We start from the raw sequence: 18,682 nt of genomic DNA on the forward strand, positions 1-18,682 counted from the left end.
ACATTAAAGGGTGGAAGACAGTGGAGTCGCACAGTTTTCTTTACCGCATCTGTAATGGTTGAAATTTGAGGTTATATTTTGTTTACTTCATTTTAATTTGTTTATGTATTTCTGAGTGAAGATTAAAAATCAGCATCTGACAAGAAATACTTGTATCTATGAAAATCTATGAAAAAACTTCATAGATTTCTTTATTGGACATCATTAACCTGCGGGCTGCATTCTGCTCATGGGGCTGCGATAAAATCAATAAAAAGAGTGGAGCTGCGGTAAAATAATGAATAAAAAGATTGAGGCTATAGTCAAATAAATAAATGAATGAAAAAAGTGTGGCTGCTCAGAGGGCAAGCAGCTAGGGACACTGGTCCTAGTGGCCAAAAGACGGATCTACCCAATGGAAATACTCCTGGTCCTCCCGATTAGCCAATGTGGGCCCGGCACTGCTACTTGTGTGATATTGCTCATACTATATATATATATATATATATATATATATATATATATTAGTGCTGTCAATCGATTTAAAAAAGTAATCAAATTTAAAAGACTGAAACTTGCAATTTTGGCTATTCAAATGTGAAATTAATGTAAACGCAAGTCAAAAACTATTTTAATTCAAAATATAATTGTTTATTAGAATTTTTGTTTAACTTGTAACACATATTTCTTCATGTAAACAACATACCCACAATAAACCATCAAGTTGTTTATTACAGAAGTTAAAACACAGGCATGTTAATGCCATTTGAATTTCAAAACAATCAATGACAATAAAGAAAACATTGATTTCCATATTGGATTCTAAGTGGACTGCAAAAAAATGCCAAAACACAGGCATTGCATAATAATACCTTTGCATAATAATAACTTTATAATAATAATAAAGTATTGAAGACAAACAGTTGTACTCTTAATAAAGTTGTATTGCTGTGAGTTGAGAACATTAATTATAAAGTAGAAACAATTTTGCTTAGTCCTCCTTTACATTCAGCCAGTTGCTAAGATAGTCCAGTCTGTTGACATTATCAAGGGACAATGTGGACCTTTTCTTTTGATTGATGTGATCTGAGAGTGAGAACAGTCTCTCACAAGCAGGATCACTGAATCAGCATATGAATTTCGGTGCCTAATTCTTTTGCCACTGGGGCTGCAACAAGCACGTAAGAAGCATCAAACTGTACATCAAAGGCGGTACATCAAATGCGTGCAGGACAGGGCAGCCGGAGCGACCCCCTTCAGATTCAACACGCATGACCACGTTGTTCAAATTTGCTTAATCTAAGTGTTCTAAAGTATGGCTGTATTTCACAAGGATTCTGACACATCAACACGAAGCAGTTGGAGAAACACGTTAAATTAACTGAAACATTGGAGGGCGCATACTGAAAGGCAGAGGAATGTGCTGTCTTTGACAGCTTGCGATTTCATCTGGCACATTCACTGATACATTTACATGGACACCAATACTCTGATTTTAATATGACTAAGATAATACTCTTATTAAGAGTCTACCATGTAAACAGCGATTTTTGATTACCTTGAAGGACCACCGAGTCACAAAATGCAGAGGTTTTTCTTTCCGTTCGCCATGAGGTGCCAAATTCTATTAAAACAAAAGTCGAAAGATTAAAAATGAAACATACGAAATTAGATGAAACTCTTTAGGAAACGCTGGAGAGCCTGGTAATGCGACATTATTTGTTTTATACTGAAACTTGCCTTCAAAAAGTGCTTCCTTGGTCTTATCCATATTTCTTTGCATGTTAAACACAAGTCGGCCACATAAATTGCGTTTATTTTTTTATGCGTTAAATATTTCAAATTAATCGCATGCCTTAACGCACTAATTTTGACAGCACTAATATATTTATATATATATATATGTACATTCAGTATAAATCCATTTTATTATGTATATGTGGTGCACACACAAAAAAGCAAAACTATAAAAAACAATTTTGTTGCAAAGATATTTCAATTTATATAGTATTAATATCATACACACATATATTTTAATGAAAATATTTTAAATTCTAAAGCCTATACAGTTATCCACCAGAAAAAAAGTCTGATTGGTTAGCAAAACTAAAGGCAGATTCCTCTCTAACAAAGCACTTGATTAGAGTCATCATTGGGTGTTCAGCTGTAATATGTAAAAAGCAGCAGTGAGGGGTTTGATGGTTTGTGCATCAGCGGTGGGCAGAGAGGGAGCGAGCGAGTGAGAGAGAGAGAGCAGTGGTGTGATTGGACAGGGGGAGGGGTACACACTCACACACTGGCTTGTTGACGTTCAGGCTGCTGACGTGAGCCGCTTCATTCAAGAAAGCCATGAATATTAAATGAAGGCCAGCCGCCGCAACGCACCGCAGCCGTTTTTCACACAGCACACACTGGCTCTGAGAGATGGAGACAGAATCTGTAAACAGCAGAGAAAACGACATGTAGATCGACAGCTTTGCAGGAAGTACAGGGATGCTGGATTCAGAAATGATTACTGGAGCTCTGGTTTTGCTGTTCTTCCTCTTTCCTCTCATCACTCCATCTGCACACCGCTAAGCGAATGAATGAAGCACTGCCCAACGCTTGCTTTCGTGTAGCCCCTCATGGCCACCAGGTTTGTGTGTGATTTAGCTTTATTTCATATTATCATTGGATTATTTTTATTGTTTTATGTAGTGTTTCATTTTAGATATTTTATTTCAATTAATTAATTTTAAATTAGATTTTTAGTTACTTTTATGTAATTTTATTTTATTTTCTATATATATATATATATATATAACTTGCCTTCATATATATATATATATATATATATATATATATATATATATATGCTCCTATTTATTGGACTGATTTTTAAAATGTATTTTATTTTTATTAATATTTTAAAATGTTTTATTGTTTTATTTTATGAATTTTATTTAAATTTTTATATTTTATAATTTATTTTACATATTTTTATTTAATTAACATTTTCTTTCATTGTTTTAAAATATTTTTATGTATTATTGTTATTATTATTGTTATTGTATATTTTTATATTTTAAATTTTTTAATTTTAGTTTATATATTTAATTTGAATATTTATAAATTTTTATTTTATTTATTTTTAATTAAATCTTTATTTTATTTTTACTTTTTTATATATTTTTAATGTTTTATACTTTTACATTTTTGTACATTTTTAAATCTTATAATTTTTTATACATTTTTAGTTTTATTTTATATTTTCTTATTTATTATATACGTTTTTAAGTGTATTTTATTTGATGTATTTTATATAAATCGTAATATTTTATTTTACTTTTATTAAATTAAATTTTTATTAGTTTAAAATTTTTACATTTTTATATTATTTTATTGTGTTACTTTATTTTATATATTTAATTTGAATATTTTATTTTATTTCATTTTATGTATTTTTAATTGTTTTTTATTTTAAAAATTTTATTAAAAATTTTATATTTTAGTTTTTATTTTATTTATGTTTTACTTAATTTAATTTTTATAAATTATTTGTTTTATTTATTTATTTATTTAATTATTATATTTGTATGTATTATTATTATTATGATATAATTTTCATATTATTTTATTGTTTTGTTTTATTTTATTTTATTTTTATTTGTAATATTTTATTTTATTCCAACATTTTAGCTCTCTCTAATACTTGTAATATTTATTAACATTTTAACAAAACCCCAAGCTGTGTTTTTCTATCCCATTAACATTAGGTGACTTCTGTTGGCATTGCATTGCATTTTGTCAAGCTTTTTTCCATCACATAAGAGCGTTTTCATCCTTCAGTGAGTGTGAGAAAGATGTTTATCTCTCTATGACATGCATGAGAGAGCTCTATCTTGTGGTTTAAAAAAAAAAAATTCAACCATGTATAGTTGTGTGTGTGTGTGTGTGTGTGGTTTTTTTTGGTTTAACCTTTTAAGCAGAAGTATAAAAAAGCATTCACACGCCTCATGTAGATGTGGCCTGTCATTAGGCCTGTTTCTAGCATGTGTGCGCAAAGCTCATATTGGCATCAGATGCTATTCTGTGATGGACAGTGGTTTTGCTAAAGATAAGTTTGAATGAAAAAACTGGCTCGCTGCTTAGATATGGTACAATACTGTTACTGTTTATGTGCATTATACAACATAGTTATGAGTCGGCTGATGATGCTATCAAATGTTATTTTTTAATCTGGTATTTATCCATTTAGTTTACAGTATTGCCGCAATATTGGCCTAAGCTGTGAAAATTTAGGTAAAATAACAAAAAATACTTTTTAAGTGTTGCTTTGTGGTTTACATGTTCAAAATGTCAACCAAATTAAATTGCAAAAATAATTATAAAATACTATAGATTGCATGGTTTACAATAAAGTAACATTCTCATTTGGCAGACAGAATCTATGGACATGTTTTGCTTTTACTGCTCAGACTTTTATAAAAAATGAATTTTAGGAGTATAATATCTAAAAACGTGTCATAATCACTAGCGTTCCAGCCTGTGCAGATTGCTGGTAAACACATTCCGCCATTAATCCGCCAAATCTGCCATTAAATGGACTACAAGATCCAGTCATGCATCACGTACACACCTGCCCTAGATCCCCATGATTGCAGACAGACACAGCTGAAGCCGCTCATGAACTGATTACATGGACTATAAAGTGAGCACACAAACACACAGAAGTTGAAAAGTCTTGTTGAACTATTATTGAACAATACGATGCGTTTTTCTTGCCTTGTGTGTTTTTGAACATTGTTTTGTTTTGTTTGTTTTACGTTGTCTGCTTCCTGCCTTTTGACCATCTGCCTGTGGATTGACCACAACTCTGGATTGCCCGTATACATCTATTTGCTTGTGTGTTGACTGTTGCTTGCCTGATCATCCTGCTAATAAACCCTGCGTTTGGATCCGCACTCCCTGTTGTCAGCATTTACTTCACGTTACAACATGTAATAAAAAAAAATAAAATAACTTCTTAACTTTTATTTAGGGTTTACAACTCAAATCCAAATACAACCACTTGTTCAGTAAACAAAAAAGTAAGTCTTTCATATAATACAGCGGGGGAAAATATGTACTAAACATTATTAATTTTATATATATTTTTTTTATTTAAATGTATTTTTAATATAATTGTTCTTTTTTTGTTTGGATATATTTTTTTATGTTTTATTGTTTTATTTTCTGTTTTATATAATTTTTTATTATTATTATTTTTAGATATTTTAATGTATTACTATTAATAATAATAGTATGACATTTTTAGTAATTGGATTGAAAGTTGAGTCAACTCAAAAAATGTCATGAAGTTTGTTGTCTTAAATTTTAACAGTTTGCTAATTTCAACTTTTTTATTTTATTTATTTATTTATTTTTACAGTGTGGGGATGATATTTCTAAAGGAGCTGCTAACATGGAATTAACCAGATTTTGATTTAAAAAGCCACAAAATACAAACATAAAAATAAAACTAAACAAAACAAAAAAAATCTGAAAAATTAGTATCGTGTAATAACACAAGGAGAAAGTCTTGAACTACTGAATTGTATTTAATAAAGGCTTTTTTGGTGATGACAGCTTAAAGAGGTCTCAAATATGGAGAATGAAGTCACATGCATTGATCGGGCGTGTACAAATCATGATGGTTCGGTGGGTTTCGTCTATCAAATCTGATCTTTATTTTGTATTTTCTATTGGATTCAAGTCAGATGATTGGCTGGGCCATTCTATAGCTTGATTTTCTTACTCTGAAAGCATTTAAGAGTTTCCTTGGTTGTGTTTTAGATTATTATTAGGTGAAATGTTCACCCTGGTTTCTTCTTCATCTTTCTGCTAATGTAGATGTTGAACTGAAGCAGCTGATATTCATTTACTCTGAGGATGGGCAGAGACTTGCTGAATAACTACTAAGAGATTTCAGCTGCTGTCTGGGCTTTCACTGCCTTTCTTCATGTGTTCAATTATTTTTCCTTGCGTCCTTTCGTTTTATTACACATAACTTCATTTGTTTTCTTTGCATATATAATTTTCTTCGCTTGCTATCAACATCTGGTGATAATTTCAAGTCAACAGCGTCATTAGAAATATGTTTTCTGTGAAAATGGTGACGATAATGTTCAATACTTATTTTCCCCGCTGTACGTGTTCAGAGTACACAAATATTTCAACCAAATTAAATTACCAAAATAATTATAAAGTTCTATAGCTTATACAATTCATAATGAAGTCTCATTGCTATTACCAGACAGAATCTGTGGACATGTTTTGGCTATTTTTGCACAAACTTTTGTAAAACAAATCTGCGTGTTTCTGAATGATTTTGGGAGTATAGTATCTATAAAAACTAAATACATACAATACAAAAAAATAACTTTCTTAATTTTATTTATGGTTTACTCAAACTCAATTCCAATTACAATGCCTTAAGCAAGTCTCATATAATATTACACAAGTTTGAGTCCTCAATATATTGTTAAACACTAATAATTAAATAGTAGCAAATTAGATTTGTTTTCTTTGCATTAGGCTTTTTAATATTTTAATCATTTATTATCTTTTGGAAAATAAGCCAGACCTGACTATAAGTTGCTCTAGGTTAAAATGTCATTGTTTATTAATGAAAAAAGTCACATTTTACCACTGCATCTATAGAAAATGACAGTAAAATGTGCTATTTTCTTTCACTGCACATAAAATCTGTTAAATTTAATACAATAGAAAATAACTTAGCATAAAGACTAATTATGAACATACAAGAAATGATCATTTTTACACTGTAAAACCCAACAAACTTTATCAAATGAAAGGAGTGTAGTTAACTCAAATTATACTGAAAGCAAATTCTACTCATTTAAAAAGTGAGTTAATGAATTAATTAAATACCCCATTACTTCAACTTAAATGGAGTAAGTTCACAGTACTCATATAGATTAGTTTATTAACTCAAATGGTTTGTTGCAATGGGTTTCCTCAAACGATTTGAGTTGACTTAATTTATTGGGTTTTACAGCACTCTGTTGGTTTGAGTTCTCTTCATTTATTGGGCTTTACTGTGTTCAAATACTTTGTTTACTAAAATAGATTAAGTTTAAAGTACTCATTAGGATTAGTTTTTGAACTTCAATGATATGATGCAATTGGTTTCCTCAAATGGTTTGAGTTGGCTTAACTTTTTGGGTTTTACAGTGTATTTCAAGAGTTTAAACTTTGCTGATGATTGATTATAAAGCTTGTTTGGCATGTTGTCCTGAGATCCTCAAGATCCTCAAGCCCGGGGCTCCCTCCCGTTTGCAAGGCGAGAGGGGAGTTTGAGCTCAGGTAGATCTCGAAAACTCCCCTGCTGTAGTAGCTAATGAACAGATAGTGATCGCTCTTAAGAGATAACTACTTACTAGGAGCATGTCTATGGTGATGATTTGGATTAGTCAATTAACTTAAGTTGCATGTTTTTGGACGGTGGGGGGAAACCGGGGAACCCGGAGGAAACCCACGTGAGCACAGGAAGAATGTGTAAACTCTTCACAAAAAATGTTGGCTGGTTTAGTACGGACTAGAACCAGTGATGTTCTTGCTGTGCGGCAACAGTGCTAACCACTGGGCCAACGTGCCACCCATCTAGGAAAGGAGGAGGAGTAGGGGTGAAAGGGGGGATTCTTCAAAACGGAGATGTTTGTTATATGGAACTTAGGGTAATTACAGTGGCTTAGGAATCGTCTGATTGGTGAATCATAAATTGGATAATGCGGGACCAGCCGCAAGCATTCATAAGCACAGAATCCTCTCGAAATTAGTTTATAAATAAACTTTTATATTTTTTATTCTAGAAAAAAGTCTTATTTATTTTATTTTAGCTAAAATAGAAGCAGATTTTCATTTTTTAAAAGCCATTTAAAGTCAATATTATTAAGCAATATGTATATATTTTTTATTGTCTACAGAACAAACCACTGTTACACAATAACTTGACTAATTAACCCAGTTAAACCTTTAAATGTCACTTTAAGCTGTATAGAAGTGTCTTGAAAAATACCTAGTCACATATTATGTGCTGTCATAATGGCAAAGATAAAATAAACCAGTTATTAGAGATGAGTTATTAAAACTATTATGATTAGAAATGTTATATTGATAAGATGATGTTATATGATAAGAAATATTATTTTCCTTAAACAGAAATCGGGGAAAATATACAGAGGAGCTAATAATTCAGAAGGGTTAATTAAATTAAGTTGAATTGAGAGAAAGAGAGAGATGGAAAGAGAGTGCAGATAAAATACAGCCGCTCATAAAACACCACGCAATCTCTCTGGGTTCATCATATCAGTCTAACGCACTTATGATTTTGCCCATGCAGCAACACTCCAGCACTCAGGACAAACGTCCACATATTCCAGAAGCTTTCTGACGGCGAATAAATCACTGCAGATGAAGCCTTCGCTGAATTAGTGGCATCAAATTACCGGCGCATATAGATGTGCATCTGTCAAGCTGTCGAGATTCTGAGAGATCAGCTGTTTAAATATTGTCTTTTACATTATTGCGTTCTATACACAAAGAGAGGACAAGGACGAGAGGGGCGAAGCAAAATTGACAATTTAAAGGGATAGTTCACCCAAAAACTTTAATTATCTCATCATTTAATGTATTAAACCGTTAATTGTTTTAAACTTTATAAGTTCTTTATATTAAACATAAAAGAAGAATAAAACATGGAAACCTGTAACCATTGACTTCCATACTATTTGCTTTCTGTACTATGGAAGTCAATGGTTACAGGTTTTTGACATTCTTCAAAATATATTCTTTTGGGTTCAACAGAAGAAAAAAACTCATAAATGTTTGGGAGCACTTGAAAGAGAGATCCTTTTTAATTCAAGTAAACTATTCCCTTGAGATTGGTATTTTGATGATGATGATGATGATGATGATGATGATGATGAAAGGATGACTGTAGCTGCGTTCCAAATCGCATACTTGTGCACTATTCTATGCCATTTTGTAGTATAAATAGTGTGAGTAGTGCGTTCCCACTGAATACTATGAAAATAATATGTGCACTTTAATTTCCCCGATGATGATGTCATTCAGCCGTTAAAATAAAGTGTGTAGTGATGGACACTTCACGCACTCAATGACCGCAGGTTTGCTCACATAGCGGAAGAGGCGGAGCTATCGGACGCACATGTTGGATAACTTTATTTATTTTGGATGGTGAAAGCAAAATTCTCCTACGAGAGTGATTATAGCGCCTCCCGATGGTGAATGCGGTTATACTCATGGCAGGTATTATTTGATAGTTTGGTCATTTATTTCACTGATTTGGCGACCGTCAAACGTCATCAGGGAAACGGTTTGAATTTCCGCTTAGTCAAATAACATTAGTGCTCCATTTGGGACGACACAACATACAAATACTATACTGTTGAGTGTTTAAGTACATAGTGCATGAGTGCATAGTGTATAGTGTGCCATTTGGAACACAGCTTGTATTTAAATTAAAAACATCTGAAACATGCCGACTTGTATTCCAAAGCGATTCACAATGCAGTTAATGTCAAGCAAGCAAAACATGCTTCAATTGTGAGAACGAGAGCATTTTTAAAGCACATTTGAAACACATTTTACAAATTTAGTTTTAATTAGAACAATGGTCCTCAAACTTTTTTCAAGTGCCACCTCAGAAAAAAAAAATGTCTCTCCAAGTACCACCGTAATGAGCAGTATTGAAATACAGCGTAGTAAGCCCAGTAAAGCACCTACAGTTCTGCACAGTTCATAAACGTGGCAGATTAATTCCTGTTATTAAGAATATTTATTATTGTCAGCCACTTTAAACATAAATAGTCTGAATGTTAACACTGTACTGTGCTTATATGTAAAAAAAAAAAAAAAACTAATAGAGTCAACATTTAAATTAAAAGGTGTAAATGGTAAAAAGAAAAGTGCTGTACTTTAAATGTAAAATATTAACGGTCACACTTTACAATAAGGTTCATTAGTTAATGTTAAGTAATGCATTTACTAACATGAACAAACAATGAACAATACATTTACTACAGTATATATTCATGTTAATAAACGTTAATTAATGAAAATACAGTTGTTCATTGTTAGTTTGTTAACTCATGGTGCATTAACTAATGTTAACAAGCATGGACAAGGATGTTAATAATGCATTAGTAAATGTTCAATTATGATTAATCAATGTTGTACATGTGTTGTTCATGATTAGTTCATGTTAGTAAATGTATTAACTAATGAACCTTATTGTAAAGTGATACCGTATTAACATATAGTAGCCAATTCATCAACACTTGAAAATGTTGCCTGGACCTCAGAAATATAGGCTATATGTCATATAATGAATAGTATTATATGTCATATTCATATATAAATCATTTTTGATAAATTTTGAAATATTTGTAGCATGTACATATTACATATTTGATTCCTCCGCGTACCACTAGAAGGAAGCTACACGTACCACAGTTTGAGAACCACTGAATTAGAACATGTAATGTTGTTTGTAGTGAATACTTAGCTATTCTCTCTCTGAGTATATGTTTCTCTCAGCCTTTTAGGTTAGAGATTGAATCTTTTAATGTTTCAAATTTTCATCCGTTCAGAACGAATCTTCGGGTCACTAGGAAGATGGTGAAATGATAAATGTGTGTCGCTTTCTCTTCGCTGATAAGATATACAGCCAGCAGTGGTGGAAAGAGTATTGAAAAATCATGCTCAAGTAAAAGTACAATTACTTGCCTAAAAATGTAGTGCAAGTAGAGTAAAAGTATCTGTTGTAAATATTACTCAAAGTATGAGTAAAAAGTAGACCTATCAAAATTACTCAAGAGAAGTGAGTAGTACGCATGTGTGTGTAAACGTAACATTCTGTAGTGCATTTAGTTATTACCCAGCAGGCACACAATGTCATAAGACGTTAATATTAGGTTAGATTTAGGTTGTGATGTCAGGTGACCAAAATTCAATCTCTAGCCAGCGTCTAAGGACAACGTTATTTTAATGTCCAATAATGACGTCAAATAATGTTGATATTTGGGTTATTTTTATGTTGTTAGAAAGCGACCAAAATCCAACGTCGATCCAACATCTTAAACCAACATCATATTGACAACCAATACTGACGTTTATTCATCAGGTATGGCAACCAAAATCCAACGTCTGATAGACGTCATAGTGGTAACATCCACACAACTTCAAGCTGTCCCATCATTAGAAGTTGATATTTGGGTTATTTTTATTTTGTTAGAAAGTGACCAAAATCCAACGTCGATCCAACATCTTAAACCAACATCATATTGATGTCAAATACTGACATTTCTTCATCAGGTATGGTAACCAAAATCTAAAATCTGATAGACGTCATAGTGGTATAATCCACACAAATTCAAGCTGTCCCATCATTAGAAGTTGATATTTGGTTGGTTTTAGGTTAAACATTGACGTTGAGTTCTGACATCAACCAGATTTTCATTTCCAAACAAAATGCAACGTCCCCATGAGGTTAGTGTACAACATCAATCTGACGTCATGTTGACATCTTGTGCCTGTTGGGTGTTTAAGGCCATTTCGGTCATCATACAGTAAACATCCGTCATCTTCTCATCAGTGACATGCATCTAAACAGTTTCTGGGTCATTGCGTGTAAAGATTTTGGACATCATCTTGGACACTTTTAATGCTTTCAAACAGTTTGCTGCAATTACAAAGCACACATGTCTTGAGGTAGTTCATTATGATGCAATTTACCTTCTATGAGCGATTCGATTGGACAGGAAGCACAGGACTGATTTTTCTAATCCCATAGACAAGAAAAATAAAGCAGTGACTGCAGGTTGAAGGAAAGTAGTGGAGTAAAAATACAGATACAGCACTAAAAATGTACTCAATGGAAAGTAAAAGGACACATTGATAAAACTACCTAGTAAAGAAAAGGGTATTCAAAAAATAAAGGATTTATATATAGATGGGACATTTGCCTCATTTGAGCAATTAAAAATAGCATTCAATATCAATATCTCTGACTTCTTCAGATACCTACAGATTAGAGATTTTGTGAAAAAATGCATACCAAATTTTAATGTTATAAAGCAACACAATGTGCTTCTATAGCATCTTGTTAAGACAGGAAGTTGTGGATGAAACCAGAATTAAGCAAGCCTGGGAGAATGAATTAGGGTTAGAGATAGATTCAGAAAGTTGGGAAGAAGGCCTTGAGAATATACATGCATGCTCAATTAACATAAGACATCATTTAATTCAATTTAAAACCCTGCATAGGTTATACTTTTCAAAGGAGAAACTACATAAGATTTTCCTCAGGTATCTCCACTGTAATAGGTATAAAACAGCAGAAGGATCCCTAACCCACTTGATATGTTTGTGTCCTAAATTACAAGAATATTGGGAAAATATATTTGAATGTTTTTTTAAAGCCCTCAAAAGAAAACTTGAACCATGTCCACTTATAGCTGTTCTTGGGATACTTAGTAATTTAGAGATGTTTAATAAATATAAAAGACAAGCCATGTTTTTTGGTATGGTAATTGCCAAAAGGGTGATCTTGAGAATGTGGAAAACGGAATCTGTACCTAAATTTGGTATATGGGGTAGAAATATCGTAAACATGCTTGCTTTGGAGAGGTTGAGATAAATCAATAATGACAAATTGCGGATGTTTGATAAAACATGGGGACAGATATTAGAACACCTTAATGCAGTGGAAGAAACACAAGCTAACTAATAACCCTTTTTGATAACACAGTAATTAAAGATTGAGTTTATTTGATATTCACAATTCATAATCTATACTATTCTTAATAATGTGCATGCCCAAACTATTAATTGACAATAACACTGTTGTCAGGATAATGCAATTTTTTAGGATACAACAACGTTACTTTATAATTGCTTTTATTTATGCATTAACCTGACCAGCTAAATTATATTTTGCTTTCATGTGCATTTGTCCCTCTGTGTTCTGTCGTTCGGTTGTTCTGTCATAGATAAGCGATTTTATTTATTTATTTTATTTATTATTATTATTATTATTATTATTATTATTATTATTATTTTATGTATTGTATTTTATATGTATTATATTATATTGTAGTGTATTGAATTGTTTTTTTTTCCTGTATTTTGTTGCAGCAAAAAGCACAAATAAACGTTTTAAAAAAAAACTACCTGGTAAATTACCATTTCTGAGAAAAAGTACTTAATTACTGTAATTTGAGTATTTGTAATTAGTTACTTTACACCACTGACAGCCAGGAACACAACATTTCTGTGTAACTTAGGTGAAACTTCCAGATATTCTCCCTTTGCAGCCTTATTTTCAATTTTTAAATGAAATTATTCACAATAAATGAGCTCAAATTTGGTTTGAATGTTTCTCTGATGTGCTGATAATTTGGTCAGCGGGTGAGGAAGTGTCTCTCTCTCTCAGTCTGTTTGTTTTTCCAGACGGGCAGCTCTTAGCTCAGGTACAGAACATGAATAATTAAGCTAGAGCTTGGTGTCCTCTCTGAGGGACAGATGAAGGGCTGGATGGAGAGAGAAGGGCTTTTCATCTTCTCTATTATCTCCATCATCTTGACCTTTGTGAGCAAACAAGGTCTGATTGAGAGATTCTCTGTGCTTGAGGTCAGATTGTGCTGAGGGTTTTTCTCAGAAGAGCGTCTCAATTATTGGATGGCATTACTCTTTTTAGCAGAACACTAATCCTATAAGTGGAGTTTAATTGTATTAAAAGTTTCTGCTAAAAAAAATGATTGTTTTTAGATTATTATATTTGTTTATGGATTACTTAATTAATTTCTTAGTATTATTTATGATCTGTATTTGTAGACTATTTGGACTGTAACCCATGCCACAATATCTTTAAAACTGGCTTCGTATTTTTGAAAGCTCATTGTACATTCATCCTGATAAACTCACAAGTCGCAATAAGGAAATAAAGAGAATATGTTTTGCTCATTGGAAAGATCACCAAATGTGCCATTTCTGTATTTTTGTAAATGTGCCAGCACCTCATGATTTTTTGTCATTTCCACTAAAGATACTGTGATTTTTATCAGTGATGTGGAAGTTCCCTGTAAAGCTGCATATTTTTTGATTTGACGCCCACTGCTGTGTTTTTGGTCAGATCTGTGAGATTGAGATGTCAAAATGAGAACATTCCAGGAAGCTGACAGGGCAGAGGTAAAAGGCTTATGAGTGGTTTGTGTGTGTGTGTGTGTATGTGTGTGCTTATGTGTGTGCACAGTTGAAGTCAGAATTATTAGCCCCCCCCCTTTGATTTTATTTTTTATATTTCCTAAATGATGTTTAACAGAGCAAGGAAATATGTTTTATTTCGGCTAGAATAAAAGCAGTTTTTAATTTTTTAAAATCATTTTAGGGACAAAATTATTAGCCCCTTTAAGCTATATGTATTTTTCAATAGTCTAGAGAACAAACCATCATTATACAATAACTTGCCTAATTATCCTAACCTGCCTAGTTAACCTAATTAACCTATTTAAGCCTTTAAATGTCACTTTAAGCTGTCTAGAAATGTCTTGAAAAATATCTAGTCAAATATTATTTACTGTCGTCATGACAAAAATAAAATATATCAGTTATTAGAGATGAGTTATTAAAACTATTATGATTAGAAATATGTTGAAGTAATCTTCTCTCTGTTAAACAGAAATTGGGGAAAAAATTAAACAGGGGGGCTAATAATTCAGCAAGGGCTAATAATTCTGACTTCAACTGTATGTAGCAAAGATTGTCCGCACTCAATAATTTATTAAATAATACCACAAGAATTTTAAAAACTAATTCAGCTTTGAGCCTTTATTTGTGAAATGATTAATTATCTTTCGATGCTGACAGTGTATACTCATTTTATTTCAGGAGTTCACAATTAGTTGAGTCACAGATCTCTTTTTAGTCTCCTTACCTTTACATCTTAAGAATTGGAATGAAAGAGCTATACAACAGGTAAATAAATAAATACATAATTATGATCTGAAAGAGCTTTATTGCTAGGTATGTTTATGTGGAGTTTGTTTTTCATGACAGAAGATTCTTCTTTGTAACAAAATGACAATGACAGGACAAAAAAAAAAACATGACAGAAAATAAATAAGTTAATACAGGATACAAAATATGCAAATTGACATATCGTCATCTTAGACTTATAAGGGTCTGTCTGATATTTTTGGCAAAATTTAATTGTTGACATATTCTTATTAAATGACAACTTATTTACATTATGGGATGTTCGGACATTATCAGGAAGGCTATTCCAGAGTTTAGAAGCCATAAATGAGAAGGCTCGACCTCCTTTAGTAGACTTTCCTATTTTGGGTATTACCAGAAGCCCTGAGTTTTGAGATCCTCAAGAGCGGATTGGATTGTAGCAAGACATAAGGTTGGTTAGATAAACAGGAGCTAGGTTTTTTAAGCTTTATTCACCTTATTTTCGGCTGTCGAGTGGGCGCTGCCATTTGAATCTTTTTGTCTCGCGACTTCCGGTCACATTCACTTCCATTCATTTTTTGACGTTAACAACTGCTCGTTACGCTGCTTGATGTTGCAATTTAATATTTTCTTATTATATTATGCTACTTGGTCTGTGTAGTCATGCAAACATTTATTTGTTGAGCAAGTAGTTTGGCCATTTTCTGCCGTTTATTATTCCTAGTCATTTCTCCCATAGGTGACTGAATCGGAAGTTCTAAGACAATAGCGAAAACAGGCGCACTTCCGCATTTTAGAATAAGGTCAATAGGTGAGAAGTAATATTTTAAATTCAATACGAAACTTAACAGGCAGTCAGTATAAGGAGGATAAAATTGTGGTGATATGATCATATTTTCTAGACCTGGTAAGAACTCTGGCAGTTGCATTTTGTACTAGCTGAAGTTTGCTAACAGAGGATGCTGGGCAGACAGCAAACAGAGCATTACAGTAATCCATCCTTGAAGTCATAAAAGCATGGACTAGTTTTTTCTGCATCTGAGATGGATAGCATACTTCATAACTTAGCGATATTTCAAAGATGAAAAGAAATATCTAATTTGACCTTTTTTTATGAGGAAAGCGGCTCATAGATCACACAGAATGATGTATTTTGTGAATGTAAAGATGCATATTGTGTTCTGTGAGGGTAGAAAAATGGGGTGGAATATACAGTTTATAGAGTATACGTCTATGAAAATTGACATGACAAATGTGTTTCATCTATTAAAAGCAGGCAAAAGCAAACGTCTATTTGAATTGTTATCAAATATTCCTTATAATTAACATTTGCTGCAGGTTGGCGTATTTTCAAATGCACATTATAATCAAACACAAGGTACATGCAGAGATAGAGTTCATGCGGATTGTTTACCATGAAGTGAGACGCTGAAAACACTGTTATCATGAGCTGCTCACCTCAAAAGATCAGATTAAATATTTATCTATTTACAATGTGGTCATTGGGGCTCTATAATGGCGCTCAGTCATTTCATGCTTCAGGCATTGTAAAAATTAATGAGAGTTCCCACTTACCAGCCAATTGGTAACTAACACTCGCCAATAGCAGTTACTTCTCACTTTTCACACTATTTATAAGCCCTGGGTGGAGACTAGCATTGATTTCTGTTGCTTTTACACTTATTCAGTGACTGCTGTGAGCTTATAACCTTCATAACCCATGCCAGAAAGTCACCCAAGAGCTTATTTGACTGACAAGGAAACCAGCCAGTTACTGTTTGCGGGAAACAGCTCTCGGGAAAAAGCTGCTCCTCAATCTGCTGTTTTTTGTGCGGGGGAGCCTGAAGCACCTGTCAGAAGGCAGGAGTGAAAGTCTGTGTGCAGGGTGAGAGGTGTCCTTAAGAATACTGCGTGCTCGGCGCAGACACTGTTTCTTCTGGATGTCCTCTATGGCTGGCAGTGTGGTCCCTGTGATAGGGCTGTGCAAATAATCGAAAATCCGGTTTCGATTTCGATTACGGCTCATAACGATTATGAAAAACCATTAATCGAGATAAACGATTATTCCATCATATACCGCCTCCTTTCAAGTTACACGTGAAAGTGACTGAAAGATGTGCTGTAATGTAACTTTTGCAGCATGGTATGCGCATCATTCATATTTTTAAAAGTGCGAAAGAGCACGTACTGTTGTGTGTGTGCGCGCTGCGCATAGCCTCGGACAGGTATTGTGTGTGTGTTTGTGTGTGTTTGTGTGTGTCTGTGTGCGCGCGGTCCGCGCTTAGCCTCAGACAGCAGAGCACACGCACATCTAACGCTATCCTAATGCGAGATCTTTAATGGTCAAAAACATACATGGTGTTTAGTGATTATTCATATTAATCCTCATTTGTGTAATAAACAAACAAGTTGAGAATCAAAAGACATGTGAAAGAGAAACCATATCGGAGCCGCACTATTCTTAAAGTGACAGCGTGCGATAATCCTGCTGCTGTTTTTATTATTAATCAAACAACAAAAGGACAAAATCCACTCGCTGCTCTTGACTAAAGGACTTTTTTCTTACAGTAAAGATGCTTAAAACACAGTTTAAACAGATTTAATAACTGATTTCATTTATCTTTGCTATAATGACAGTATATTATATTTTATTAGATATTTTTCAAGATACTAGTAATCAGCTTAAAGTGACATTTTAAAGGCTTAATTAGAGTAAATAGGCAAGTCATTATGTAACAGTAGTTTCTTCTGCAGACAATAAAAAATATATATTGCTTAAGGGGGCTAATAATATTGAGCTATTAAAATAGGTTTCAAAATATTTAAACCTGATTTTTTTCTAGCTGAAATAAAAAAATAAGCCTTTCTCTAGAAGAAAAAAATATTATAGGAAATACTGTAAAAAATTGCTCTGTTAAACATAATTTGGGAAATATTTGTATATAAAAATAAATTCTCAGAAGGGCGAATAATTTTGACTTCAACTGATAATCGTTTTGAATAATCGTGATTACAATTATGACCAAAATAATCGTGATTATGATTTTTCCCATAATCGAGCAGCCCTACCCTTTGATGCTTTGGGCAGTTTTCACCACCCGCTGCAGTGCCTTACGCTCAGCAACAGGGCTGCCGACTGGAAATTCGAAGCATCTTGCTTACGCATTAAAACAAACATAATGGCTAATTGCATTCTATTAAAAAGGTCTATAGAAGACAGAAAGCTTTTTTTTTGCAGCGCATCTGATGAACAGCAAAAATGACAAATTGTTCCATTTCCCAACAGGGAAAACCAGCAACAATCAACAATGCATGATTATATCCTGTCATGGCTTTGCAATCAAAAAATGTGATTATAAAGGAGGTCAATGGAGCAAAAACAACCACCAACATATTGAAAGGGTAGTCGATTTGAGTGTATTGTTGAACTTTTAAACATTTTCAAAGCATTTTCCCAAAATATCTGTCAAAATAAGATATGTTCCCAACAATCATTCCATTTGCTGAAACACAGAGAAAGTTGTGGTCAAATTAGATGAAAACATCCCCAACAGCACACAAGGGTGTAGGAAAAACTAAGACTAGAGGATATTGCGTAACGCCGTCACGTGCTTTTGAAAAAGCTGTTGGTGATCCCTGATGTGTGCTTACTGTCTGTCGCAGTCGAAAACACAAAGGCTTC

At 33.0% G+C, this 18,682-nt stretch overlaps 1 protein-coding gene across 46 annotated transcripts in view; it reads left to right on the top strand.

The window, feature by feature from the left end:
• Positions 1-18,682, top strand: part of gramd1ba (GRAM domain containing 1Ba) — a 168,753-nt gene that overhangs the window by 102,913 nt on the left and 47,158 nt on the right. For 5 of the 46 annotated variants that reach the window (XR_012386544.1, XM_068224029.2, XM_073915168.1 and 2 more), the window contains exon 1: positions 2,383-2,614. The exons of the other annotated variants lie outside the window; for them this stretch is intronic. Coding sequence is in view for 4 of the 5 variants with exons in the window: in XM_068224029.2 (XP_068080130.1) it covers positions 2,604-2,614 (11 nt within the window). In the remaining variant the exon portion in view is untranslated. Of the gene's footprint in view, positions 1-2,382; positions 2,615-18,682 lie in introns of those variants that run through there. 46 annotated transcript variants of the gene reach the window in all.

The sequence above is a fragment of the Danio rerio genome, chromosome 10 (assembly GCF_049306965.1).
Source record: "Danio rerio strain Tuebingen ecotype United States chromosome 10, GRCz12tu, whole genome shotgun sequence".
NCBI lineage: Eukaryota > Metazoa > Chordata > Actinopteri > Cypriniformes > Danionidae > Danio > Danio rerio.